General features: G+C 50.1%; 1 protein-coding gene across 1 annotated transcript in view; it reads right to left on the bottom strand.

Annotated features, from left to right (window-relative positions):
* LMCD1 (LIM and cysteine-rich domains 1) overlaps nt 1-9,682 on the bottom strand; it is an 11,069-nt gene extending 1,387 nt beyond the window's left edge. The window contains exons 1-4 of the mRNA XM_009071801.1: nt 9,594-9,682; nt 8,162-8,417; nt 4,475-4,813; nt 7-167 (exon numbers count right to left, since the gene is read on the bottom strand). Coding sequence (XP_009070049.1) covers nt 7-167; nt 4,475-4,813; nt 8,162-8,417; nt 9,594-9,682 — 845 coding nt within the window. The remainder of the gene's footprint in view (nt 1-6; nt 168-4,474; nt 4,814-8,161; nt 8,418-9,593) is intronic.
* Between the last annotated feature and the right edge of the window lie 2,849 nt (nt 9,683-12,531).

Below are 12,531 nucleotides of genomic sequence, written 5' to 3'. Positions count from 1 at the left end.
CCGCACCAGGCGGCTCCAGCCTTCCAGAAGTAGATGAGGTCGACGAGGGGCTGCGCGCAGCGCGTGCAGACGAAGCAGGCCGGGTGCCACTGCCGCGCGTAGCCGGCGCGGTCGGCGTACACCACGGGGCAGTCTCCGGCCACTGCCTGCTTGCAGGTCTCGCAGTGCTGCAAGAGAAATGGGAGTGAGCATGGGATGGGTGGCATGGAAGCAGAGCAGCTGGGAGTGTGTTTGTCCCTCACCTCAAAGCCCTGCAGGATTGCAGCCATGAGGAGGCTCATTGGGATGATATGAATGTCTTTGGTTCAAAGGTATAAGGGAGAACAGGGTGCTGAGTGGCTTGTTTGAGATCTTGGGGTGGGTATTGATTTCCCAGCCTTGCTGACTCGCAGCATCTTCTCCATGCATTGCTCTGTGCTACCTGGCTGGCCAGAAATCCTCTTAGCAAAACAGAACAAACTGATCTCCTAGAGCATCCTCAATGCTTCCCACTTCTACGCAGGCTGGAGGACCTGCCATGGTGCTGCTCCACATCCCACAGCATCAAAGACAGTAGAAATTGAGCTCAAGCAACACCAAGAGCATCAAAGAACAGCAGGACCAGTCTCCAAGACTATCACTCCCCATTCTGGGCCAGTGCTATGGACAGGCAGTGTCATGTTATAGTATAATTAAAAGTTATTATAGATATATTTGTCACTCTTCACCTGGACTACTGCTCACTTTCTTCCAGCCAGGACCTCAGGCAGGTAAGAACAGCACTATCCACCACCAGCTAAGTCTCTGGCCTTTGGGACATTCCCCCAAGCTAAAACCTTCACTAAAATCCAGAAGTCATGCAAGAGAGTTAAGGATTCCTGTAGTGCAGCACAAAGATATAATTTTGCACAGAGCTTAGGAACTTTGGTCTTTTCTCACTGTTTTCAGGCTGTGCTTAGCTCAGATGTCACTCCATAGGTTTCAGTGCAGTGCTTCCCACTCCCAGCAAGCTAAAGAAGCAGAATTAGCTGTGGCTAATCTGGAGATTAACTGCATCCATGTGCATTTCACACAAGACCAACCAGTTGGCTCTTTATCTGTGCCTGCAGAGTGATCCTGCGATTAGTGAAGAGCCAGCTCTAAATCTCCCTCAGACTGATGGGATGTTGTTCCAGCTCCCATTGAAGCTGCATAGTCCAGGTCAGGGTAAGGGCTTCCGAGTCTGGGCTTTGTCACTCCTTACAAGAAACTCTTCAGTAGCAGCTGGAATCTCTTCCAGCAGAGCCTTGGCTGGATTTCTACCAGCAATCCCTGCAGCAGCCTGGCCAAGGCTCTCGTGCCCCCACGAGGCAGTGGGAGCTGCTTGTGTGTCACACAGGTTGTGGTGACACTGCTGTGCCTGAGCAGAGCATTGTTCCTGCTCCAGCACACTCCAGGTAGTACAGGGTCAGGGACTGGGAATGTCCCTGTGCTCAGATGACAACTTCACTTGCAAACACCCTGATTTAGAATCAACAGCTTCTAATAGGTGGGTGGAAATACAGAACCATAGCATGGTTTGGGTTGGGGGCCTTAGAGATCACCTAGCTCTACCTCCCTGCCATGGGCAGGGACACCTTCCACTGGAGCAGGTTGCTCAAGAGGAGACACAAAAATAAGATTTCTCAGAAGATAAACTAACAGTCCCTGAGCTGCAGGAGGACATCAGGGACAGGGCAGGGACAGAGGAAGGGGCAAGTTCCCCATCATTGCAACCAGCCCCTTCCACAGCTCACCTGTAAGAGCTGGAGACACTGTTCTTTGCACCTAGGGAGCTTCCTTACTCTCACCACTCCTGTTACACAGCAGGAGGCCACAGGACTATCTACACCTTTTCCCTGGTCACTGATATTTCCAGCGCCCTACACATCCACCATCACCTCCTCCCTCATGCAGCTGGATTTCCAGTAACTGCCCTGCTGCCCTTGGAGTGGTTCCACAGCACTGATGGGCATCTCCTGCTTCCCCAGGTAATCCAGTGTGATGAGAAGAGGCAGTGCAAGAGAAGAGTCAGAATGTTTCCTGGCTTGGCTGTTCTGTGCAGCTGAAAGGAGATATGTCTGTGGACACCACTCCCTCCACCATGGAGACTTCCACACATTTCCAAGCACTCCCAAATCCCACATCAGGGGCAAAACTCAGCATGACACAGTGGCAGAGCACCACTCCTGGCACACTGGCAGCACGGATCAACAGGCACCAAGGAATTCCTCACCCATCATACAGGACCAAGGCCTTTTCCAAGCTCCTGATACCTCCCCTGAGGCACCAGATTTGGGTGACTCAGGGCCCCAGAGCCAATGTCCCAGCCCTGCTTATCTTGCAGGATCTAGAGCAAGAACAAACACAGCAGTTTCCAACCCCAAGCTCAAGTTTCTTGCCAACAAGAACTGTTAGAAGAACAACTTATTTTGCTGTTTCTTTCTTTGGAAACTAGTCACAGGGAAAAATTATTCCCAGGGCTTTTCCCAAGCATTGTATAACCTCCATCCCCTGCCATTTACACTCAACAGGAAAGTGACTCTTCCAATTTGAGATGGGATTACAGCTTGGTGCTTGTTTTACATCTCCATCATGCAGGGAGAGGAGTGAAGACTTTATTAGCCGAATTTCCAGAGGTGTTGGCCAAAAAAGTGTCCTGTTCTCCTCAGCTTTTCCAGCTTGCTGTCTCCACCAGCTCCTGTTCTGCAGTGTCAGCTCCCACAGAAGGAGCTCCCAGACACCACCAGCCTTTCCCCTGAGTGCTCACTGCATCTCTGGCCTCAACCTGAAGGTTCAGCACCTGGACTTGATGATCTTAAAAGGTCTCTTCCAACCCTGATGATTCTACATTCCAGACCCTGGGACAGAGTCTGTTCCTGTCAGGTCAGTTGCACTAATTCCTGCATGGGAGATCAAATTACCCTGGGGGGTGTTTGTCAGAGGAGGAAGAAGAGGCCTATGGTCTTTTCTGGGTCTGCTGCTCCCTGGGCAACACAGCCTGACTGTCCCAGTGGATCTGCCACTGCTCTGGAAGTGATTCCATTTCTCAGCTGGTGCCTTGAGAAAAATGATGCTTCAAACATGGAGAATAACATCACAGTTCTGTATTTATTTATTTGAAAGTACAACTTGCAGTTTAAGTAAACTCTCATCACTAGGATGACATATTAATGTGTTTAATGGAAACCTTCCTTTTTGGGCTATTTTTTTTAGCTTAAAATTCTCTGTCCAATTCAGTGTTTTGTTGCAATAGTGAAAACCTTTACTGTGTCACTGGACTCAGTAAAGTCAGATGCAAGTTAACAGGCTGTGGCACAGGGGAGACATTACCCAATATGGACTGAAAATGAAAACTGCTCTTAACATGTATAACCTCAGTGCAGGGATGGCAGGAAAAATCTCCTCTTAAAAACACTTAGATACTATTTGTTTTTTCAGCTTTAAAACCTCTGTTGCAAGTTACCCTCACAAGGGCCAGGACAAGATATTTCCACTCACCATATTTTACGATAAGCATCTGCTTAGCAGCCACAGAGGCCACTCCAGGCAGCACTGGGGGAACATAAATCTAAAAGGGTGTTGGGGAATCTCAATCATTTCCCTGTGGAAATGGATTTGAATGCCCAGAGACATGGGGAAGCTGTTTAAATCTCCCCAGAGCAATTACAACCCTGGGAGCACTAACTCCATGTTCACAGCTCTATGTTAATTGAACTGAGCCACCAACTCCTGGCACTCCTGGTCTTTCTACTCATGCTGGGCAGGAAGCACACCTGGAAATACTCCCTAACTCACAGCAAACCAGTTCCTGATTGTGAGTACCTTACTGACTCATATCATAGAACCACAGAGTCATTAAGGCTGGAAAAGAACCTCCAAGATCATCAAGTCCAACTGTGAATTGAATACCACCATGCTCACTGACACATCATCCAGGGACATGCCATCCTAAGCTTTAAGAGCTGCCAAAATTCCAAAGTTGAGATTACTGTCTCCTACAGCAAGAATAGATCATCAAGTCCAACTGTGAATTGAATACCACCATGCTCACTAACACATCATCCAGGGACATGCCATCCCAAGCTTTAAGAGCTGCCAGAATTCCAAAGTTGAAATCACTGTCTCCTACAGCAAGAACTCCCTTACCTTGGTGGCTCAGTGTGGCCTCAGCTGCAGAGGGAGGGTGATGGGGAAGAGCAGAAATGTCCCCCATCAACCCTGTCAGATGGACCCTTGTGCTCAGCAGGACTGTCTAGAGCAGAGGGTCCCTGCAGTGTGTTTCCCAGTGCTGTACCAAAGCACACCAAGATCTAACTGAGCACCTGCAGGAGCCCATGGGAGCAGGATGGTGACAAGAAACAGACCATCCTGGCTGGCGTGATCTTTTCCCCGCTCCAGCTGAGACCAAATCTATTTGCAAAGACTCCCCAAAGCCCAAGCAGCACCAGGACACCCATCCCACCCCAGCACTTACATAGTGCCCCGTGGTGGGAGTGCTCTCCAGGGCTCCGTTGGTGGACTCAGCAGCTTTGCTGGAGTCGATGCTCTTGTCCTGCGCCTTTCCCTCCTCCTTCCTGCTGCTGCCACCCTGGCCTGGCAGTGCCACCTCACCCACACCCAACGCCTCAGCCTTGTACTTCTTCACAAACTCCTCCATCAGCTTGTGCTCGCCGTCGGCGAGGCCGCGGCACTGCGCGGGGTCCTGGTCGTACAGGGGCAGTTGTCTCACCAGTTGCCGCCGGCGCTGGAGTGCCCCGTCCGTCCCTGCCACTGGCTGCAGCTCCTTTGGGATCAGCTCCATGTACTGCATGGCCTGGGGGGAGACAGCACAGTCACCCTCAGCTGCCTGGGCAGGGAAGCACAAGCAAGATGCTCCACTCACCTTATGGGGTGGTGGAAAACATGCTCCTTTCCTCTCTTCTCCCTTTGAGGGGTTTTAACCCACAGCTTGGAAATAAAAAGCTGAACTGGTTCAGATGGCAGTGACAGCCAAGCATTTCATCCTCAGGAAACAGATTGGGTGGGTTTTGTTGGGGTTTTTTTTTTAATTGTTTTTGTTTTTTAAAGCCTGGCTTGCCCAGGAGAGCAAAGCAGCCCAGACAGTCATGCCTCCCTGGTTCACGCTCAAATCCCAGCACAGCCTCCCTCGCTGGCATTAGCCTGACACCTTTCCATGGAATTTGACAACAAGGCTGCTGAACAGGCTAAGAACACAAACATCAAAACCCAAGATCAGCTTCCTACTGCCTTGTGCCAGGACAGGGAGAGCTGCAGGGAGTGGGTCACAGGCTGCACTGGGAGCACCCCAGAGCCCCCCAGGGTTGCATGCACTGCAGTTTACAGTAAAAGATCCCCTTGTATCAGCTAAAAAATATTATCATAATCCAAGAAGAATTCAGCTAGCAATCAGCCTGTAACACTGACAGCCACCAACTCCACCCCAGTGCTGATTTCGCAGCAGAGAGTGTTTGGTCACTGGTGCCCTGTGACTTGGAAAGGAAATGCCACAACACCTTCCAAAATAAAGTCTCCTACTCAACTGGGCACTGCCTTAAAGTCAGAGTAAGCTATGATCCTGCAAGAGGCCTGTTCCAGGCTGGATCATGCAGGACATGGGGGATGCACAGTTAACTTCTCCAGGCCAGGGCTAAGGAAAGGGAGTTTCCCACTCCGGGAATTTTTCCTATTGTAGTGTGAAGAGCTCCAGGGCAGCCAGTTGGCTCCCTGCCATTCCCTGTTAGCCCAGCATCCAGCTGCATTACATTTGCTTCTTACTGGGTCAGCACTTGAAAACTCCATTTAAAAACCTTAGCAAAGGGATTAACTGTTTGTGGCACATTGGCTGGTTCAGGCTGAGCTCTTCAATACAGGAAGGTGTGCCCAGCACTGAACAACTCAGCACCTAGGGAAAAACTTCCAAGTTGCTTCCACCTTGGCTACTTTCAGTTAGAGAGAAGTGCTGCAGGGCAGAATTCCTGCTTGGAGACTTGCAACAGTAACAGACAATGATTTAAGGGATGCAAGGCATCTTCCTCATGTCTTGGGGTGCAGGTGAAAATCACTGTGCACACATATTGGATATCAACACTCAGTACATGTGTCCCTGTGCAATGGCAGGGCTGAGGGCCTGTTTCCTGGGAAGGTTGTTACCCTGTGGGAGAAGGTGCTGCTTGGGAACAGCTGGAGAGGTGCAGGATGCTGGGGGAGTGATCTGGTACACCAGCAGCTTTCACAGGAATCCTCACAGGAATGACAGGAGAAAGATGCAAGAATTCCCTGACAGCTCCTCCTGGGCTCACACAGGCACTGCCTCACAAAATAAGGGCACTGACAGTGGTATGTGGCAACTGGAAACAACTGAAGCTGTGTGACCAGGAGCACCAGGACAGCACATGCTCTTCAGCCACAGCACGAGCTCTAAGAGAGTAGTAACATGATGAGATATTAATGGGAGAAATCTTAATCCAATACAAACGTGCCAAGACTGATGAGCACTCACACCAGATGAGAACTGCACTGCACCAGTGTGGGCACCTGGAGCCTCCTATTCCACTCCAGCTCCAGCCTCTCCATTCCCAATACAAACTCTGTGCTGAGAGCAAGGACAGCAAAGCCTCAAGCCTTTCTTTGAGTCTGCTCAGGGGCAGGATTCAGCATCTGCCCACACATGTGGTGGGATTTCACTCCCTCAGCAAGAGAGCGCCTGAAGTTATAAGTGCAGATGTCATAAAAATGTGTCCAGAGAAAAAAACAGGGAAAAAACCTCCAGCCTGACCTCAAACACTGGCAGGAAAAATAAGAAGTTGCTTGTCTGCTGCTACCATGTATTGTCATGGTCAGTGCTTTACTATGCCTGAGTGCAGGTAATTTTGAGGAAGAGCTTTTTAGGTTTTTTCACTGGTCACTACTGGATTTTGGAGCTATTTTATGAGCTGTTCTTTTCCCATTTCCATTCTCCAAGGACCCTGAGCATCTACCTTATAACTTCTCCAGGCATGGCTTAATGAGAACACACTCTGAACTTCCTCCTATTATCCACCATCCACTTCAGCACAAGGTTAAAAGCCATCCCAAGTTTCCAGGCTGCCTGCAGAAGGAAACCACTGGAGCGAGGCAGCTATGCACTCACAGCTTTCTGGCCCAAATCCCCTTTAAAGTACCCCGAGAGTGGCTGACATCCAGCACTTCTCCTCGGTTTGTCAAGCTGATCTCCAAGCCAAAATTTATCAAGGTTGTCTCCAAAGCTCCTGCATGTTGTTTACTTGAACAAAGATATATTCCAGCCTGTCCAGGCACTATAAAGAGATCAAAAGCTTTCATAAAGTTCTTGAACTCTCACCATGAGGGAGGAGGGGCTGGGCTGGGGGCTTGGATTTGGATCCAGCCCTCGGCACAGGACCACACTCTCCATCTCCCTTTTTTATCCTGACTTCTCTTTACAAAAAAACCTTTTTATTTGGACCAGATTATGTTTTAAATCTAAGGAAAAAAAAAATTCCCAGCTCCAGAAGTTCTGGGACAGGCTGCCTCAGCACAGGGGCATGAGAGTCCCTGGGCATGGGGCTCTGAGCCCACTGCTCCTGGGAGAACATCCTCCAGCAGCAAAGGGATACACTGGGAGTTGGGAAATCCCAGGGCACAACCCAGCTGCACACCCAGCACCGTGCTGCCCACCACCATGAGAAGTCAAATCCCCTTCCCACTGCTTCAATTTGCCTAGCCCAGACAGGCCAAGAAGGCCCAGAGGAATCACTCCCACATCCAGCCTGGGGCTTGGAGTGGGCAGATGCCAGTGTGGGCTGTGCAGGGCTGCAGGACAGCAGGGATGGGATCTCTCCTCAGCAATGCTTTTACTGGATATGAGCTTTACCAAAAGATTGAGCTTTTCACTTGTAAAATCCATTAAAACTTCTCCTAGAAATGTAAACAAACCTATAAAACCCGAAGGCATTCCATCCCCCTCTCCTACCCACTCTGCTTATTTACACAGTTTTCCAAAACACAGACTGCTCCATACATTTCTGCTCTCTGAGGCAAACCCTATGATTTACTATTTTTCCCCCAATAGCTTCATTCCAGAGCCAAGTTCTACCCCTGAATGCTCCTGCTCACCTAATCCAGCGACCCAAGCACTCCCCCAACACACTGTAGGTCACCTTACCAGCTTCTGGGCGAGCCCTGGGGGTGCCCACTCGTAGGTGATGGTGTCAAAGGTGGGGTCCTTCCCCGAGATGTTGGGGTTGGTGACGATCATGCGGTTCCTCTTGTAGATGCGGACGCCGTCGCCGCCCTTGAGCCGCGCGGTCAGCGTGGCGTACTTGGAGTCCGAGAGCAGGCGCCCGATCTTGCGGTCATCCTCCAGCTCCGAGCTCAGGCTGTGCTCCTCCTGGCTGCATTTACAGGACTTGCAGATCTTCCTGGGGGTGTGGGACAAGAGGTCATCCTTCAGCTGGGCCGTGGGAGGTGTGTGAGCTCAGCCATGCAGTGTCAGCCTCTCCCAAGGGTTAAGCACAGGTGACAGCATGAGACAACAGGCTCCTGTGGCCTGAGCTGTGTGCAGGAACTGTGCACGGTTCATGGGGTGGTTTGGGTGGGAAGGGATCCTAAAGACCATCTTGTTCCACCCTGGGACACCTCCCACCAGCCCAGGCTGCTCCAGCCCCATCCAACCTGGCCTGGAACACTCCAGGGATGGAGCAGCCACAGCTGCTCTGGGCACCCTGTGCCAGAGCCTCAGCACCTCACAGGGAAGGATTTCTTCCTACTCTCCCATCTAACCCTGCCCCCTGGCAGTGGGAAGCCATTCCCTGTATCCTGGCACTACAAAGATTGCTGCTTCCCACACATGGGAAACTTTGAGAACCCCTTCAAGCATCACTGTGTTGGAGATTAATCCCCTCAGCAGTCTGCAACAGCCCAACACCAGCCTCACCTCTTAGGCAGCTTTACATGCCATTAAAAATGTGACTCCTAGAAGGAATCGATGCTTAATTGACTATAATTTGAATGATAATAGCTACAAATCATGCAGACAAGTGTCTAAGGCCACTCTCTGCTGGCCAGCATTGCCATCAGATGCTGACACCAAAAGGGACAAAAGAACTCTGACACAACCCTGAGGATTTTGGCAGGGTCCTGGAATGAGAATGAACCAATTTGAACAGACTCAATTTAAAGAAGGTAGTTCTTTCATCAAATGAGTGTCTTAAAGTTTGGATTTCACACAGCTGAGGTACCAAAACTGGGAGGGGAAGGTATCTGAGGCATTCCAGCTGCAGCCAGCACAGCTGGACCACAGGCTCCCCACGCAGCCCCTGGAGCTCTCCAGGCACACAGAAAGGAGCTCAGTGTTTGCCAGACAGCTCAGAGGGCACTAACTCTTTTTAATTAGTCACATCTGGATGTCTGCCTTTCATTTCAAAGCCCTTTTTGTTGTCCTGTTAGGGCAGGGAGCAGTCCCCCCCACCCCTGCCCTAACTTTGTGCCATCTGCAAACTTGCTGATGGAGCACTCAATCCCCTCACCAAAACCATCAATACCAACAGGACCAAGGGACAGTGGCCAGGCAGGGCCCATTCAGGACAGGACATTACCTCCAGGAATGTGGCTCAAAGCCTGTGCAGGTCCCTCTGCAGCGCAGACAAGGTACACCTCTCCCCACCTGTGGCTGCAGCCCCGACATCTGCAAAGGAGAAGGACACAGAGTTGAAAGGCTTTACCTTCAGAGGTTATCAGAGACAGCACTGACAGTGTGCTCTGGCCTTCAGACATTGATTTCTTCAACCACTCCCTGTGCTGCCTGAGGCCTCAAACCTCCCAAACACCATTTGACCATATCCATGCAGCCCTGCTACAAGTTTATTTAAGGATGCTTAGGATGAAGGTTCTCACCTCACAGTGAGGGAAGATGGAACAGCTCAGAGGGGATGGCACATCCACTCCAGTGAACATGCCCACACACTGGGCAGCCACCTGAACCTCATCCAGAGAGCTCAGGTCTCATTTAAAGGTGCTTTTGTCTCAGTTTATATATTGCACATGAACCTGTGCAGGGCAGAAGCTCATGCAGGAGACACAGGGGTGTGTTACCACAACCTGATGCTAAACTTCCTTTATTGCAGCTTGAACCTCCTTGATCTTTCTCCAAGTGTATTTTGGGAATGTGGCATGTTTCCATGCCTCTGGCCCTGGGGTTTATGGGTGGTTTCCATAGTGAAGAGGAAACACAGTGGGGAGAGGCTGTGGGGTGGAGGAGGTGGTGGTGGTGGGACATGGAGGGTGTGGGGCTCTGGTTGTGCAGCACTTTCTACTGCTCACTGAACACAGAATGAAGTCACTTACACCCATGGGTGCTCAATGCTGCTAACAACCTCCCAACAGGGGAGAGACAAGAGCAAAAATCCATACCAGGAGCCAATAACATTGGAAAATAAACCTATTTTAGTGTCTGTCCCATTAATTTATCAACATGGCTTTCTGAATGCAAAGAACGCAGGAGGGTTCTGTGGGAGAAGAAAACAAAGTGCTGCAGGAGGCATCAGGGCGAGGTGACACCATGAGATGCTGAATTTATCTCAGCTTGGATGTTTATACAGGAGCTGTCAGGCTCCTGCCTGAAAGACATGTTTGTTCCCTGTAAAAATGAGCTGAAGGAAAACAAGGACAGTCCCACAGCAGCAGGAGCTATGGCAGCACCACAGGAACATTGCCACAGTTCAGCAGATCAGATCCTGTGCACTCAGGGATTAAACTGAAGTGTTTAATCCACCATCCACCTCCCCAAAACCCAACACTCTTGGTCCCCAAGAAGCATTCCCAAGTGTTAGGCTTGTGCCTAACCACTTTAGAGCTCACAGTCTGCATTTCCCACTAGGGCTCGTGACACGCACAGGGCTTACACCTCCTGGCCCTTTCTGGGGACATGCATCAAGTTTTGGAGAAGTTCTTTAACCCCTCTGAGACACAGACTTGTTCTAAGCACTGACTATTCATTCCTGTACACACTGAGAGCTCATCAATCACAGAATATCCTGACTTGGGAGGGACCCACAAGGACCATCCAGGTCCAACTCCCTGGTCTTGGGATGGGCTTGAGAGCTCAGACTCCAGCAGAGCACAGGTGAGGCTACAGAGGTTCCCAGTGCTGGAGAAAGCTGGTTCCATGCAAGCTGAATCTAGTCTGTGCATGTCTGTGTTGTGACAGCCTTCCATTACAAGATCACACACTGTTTAAATCACTCTTTGCTACATTGGCAGAGGTTGCCCTTGCCAAAACTAATTTTCCAAAGGAGGGAACACCAGTGCAAGAAAGATGCTGCTCCCCAGCCCCATGAGGACCTTGGGCTGACCTGGGCCACTGTCCTGGCTGTGTCCAGCAGCTCCAGGCTCTGATCTCCGCTCAGATCCAAAGCCAGTGATGGTGCTGGCAGCTCTTCTCCTCCTGCATCAACCTGTGCCACTTCCAGCACCACCTCCCAGGTTCCTCTAAGCTCCCACATGCACCCTGAGGTCTCCTCTGACATTCCAACTCATTCTGCAGGAGGGAAAGGTTATTTGGTGGCACTCAGCTAGGAAAGACATCTCATGTACTTGGAGAACATGGTGTTGCTAGTAAGGATGAAGATTCTATGAACAGATGTTCCAGAAATAAGCAGATGTTTGTTTGCCAGTGTTAAGGTAGATGACAGGCCTTTACATGCCTACTTTTTTTGCACTGAACTATTAAGCCTCCACACAAAGCTGATCATCCTGGAGAAACAGTCCAAAGGATATGAGATGACCCATTTCAGCTCTCCTTGCCCCAGGAATGCTGTTTCATTTCTACCTTACCTTTCCCCACTAGTTCTCATCTCATTTTTCACCTGCAGTTTGTCCTGATATTTTCAAGCCAGTGAAAAGACAATTCCACCCCAGGAGTTCATAAAAATACATCTTAAAATGGTCTTGACATGCCCAAACATTCCACTCTACCTCTAATACCCAGCAAGAGAGGATGGCTTTGGTTCTTCAGTAATGTGCCAGCTCTCCAGGACAGATGAAGACATTTTAGATTCCCACAGACCACTCACAATCCTGCCAGGTCTGGAACTGTGTGCCAGGTCCCAACTGATGGGGTTTAACTGCCTCTGACTGTAGTGAGTCAGACAGAAGCTGAGTATCAGCAAGGGACTGTGAGTGGTGGTTTATTTAAAATGCAAACATCTGGATTAAATAAACTCATTTGGAAAAGGTTCATTACACACGAGGGGAATAGCACAGGGAAAAGCAGGGTCAGTATCAAGAATCAGAACATGAACCCCCCAAACCAACCTGACACTTTGGAGTCCCAGTGAGTGTCAGTGCAGAGCTCACAGCCCTTTGGGGTGGCACCAGTGATGTCCACATGGAGACACAAACCCCATGTGTCACTTCCTTGCTCCAGTGTGAACAAGCCCCTTCCTTGGTAATTTATTCTCCTTGTCCAAACATGCCTTCTGTGTCCTGTCCCAGGTCCAAGTTTAATTGAGGTTAACTGCTCTGTGCTTCAAACGC

This window comes from Acanthisitta chloris, unplaced genomic scaffold (genome assembly GCF_000695815.1).
Source record: "Acanthisitta chloris isolate BGI_N310 unplaced genomic scaffold, ASM69581v1 scaffold14223, whole genome shotgun sequence".
Lineage (NCBI taxonomy): Eukaryota > Metazoa > Chordata > Aves > Passeriformes > Acanthisittidae > Acanthisitta > Acanthisitta chloris.
This window is presented reverse-complemented; position numbering and strand designations above follow the sequence as displayed.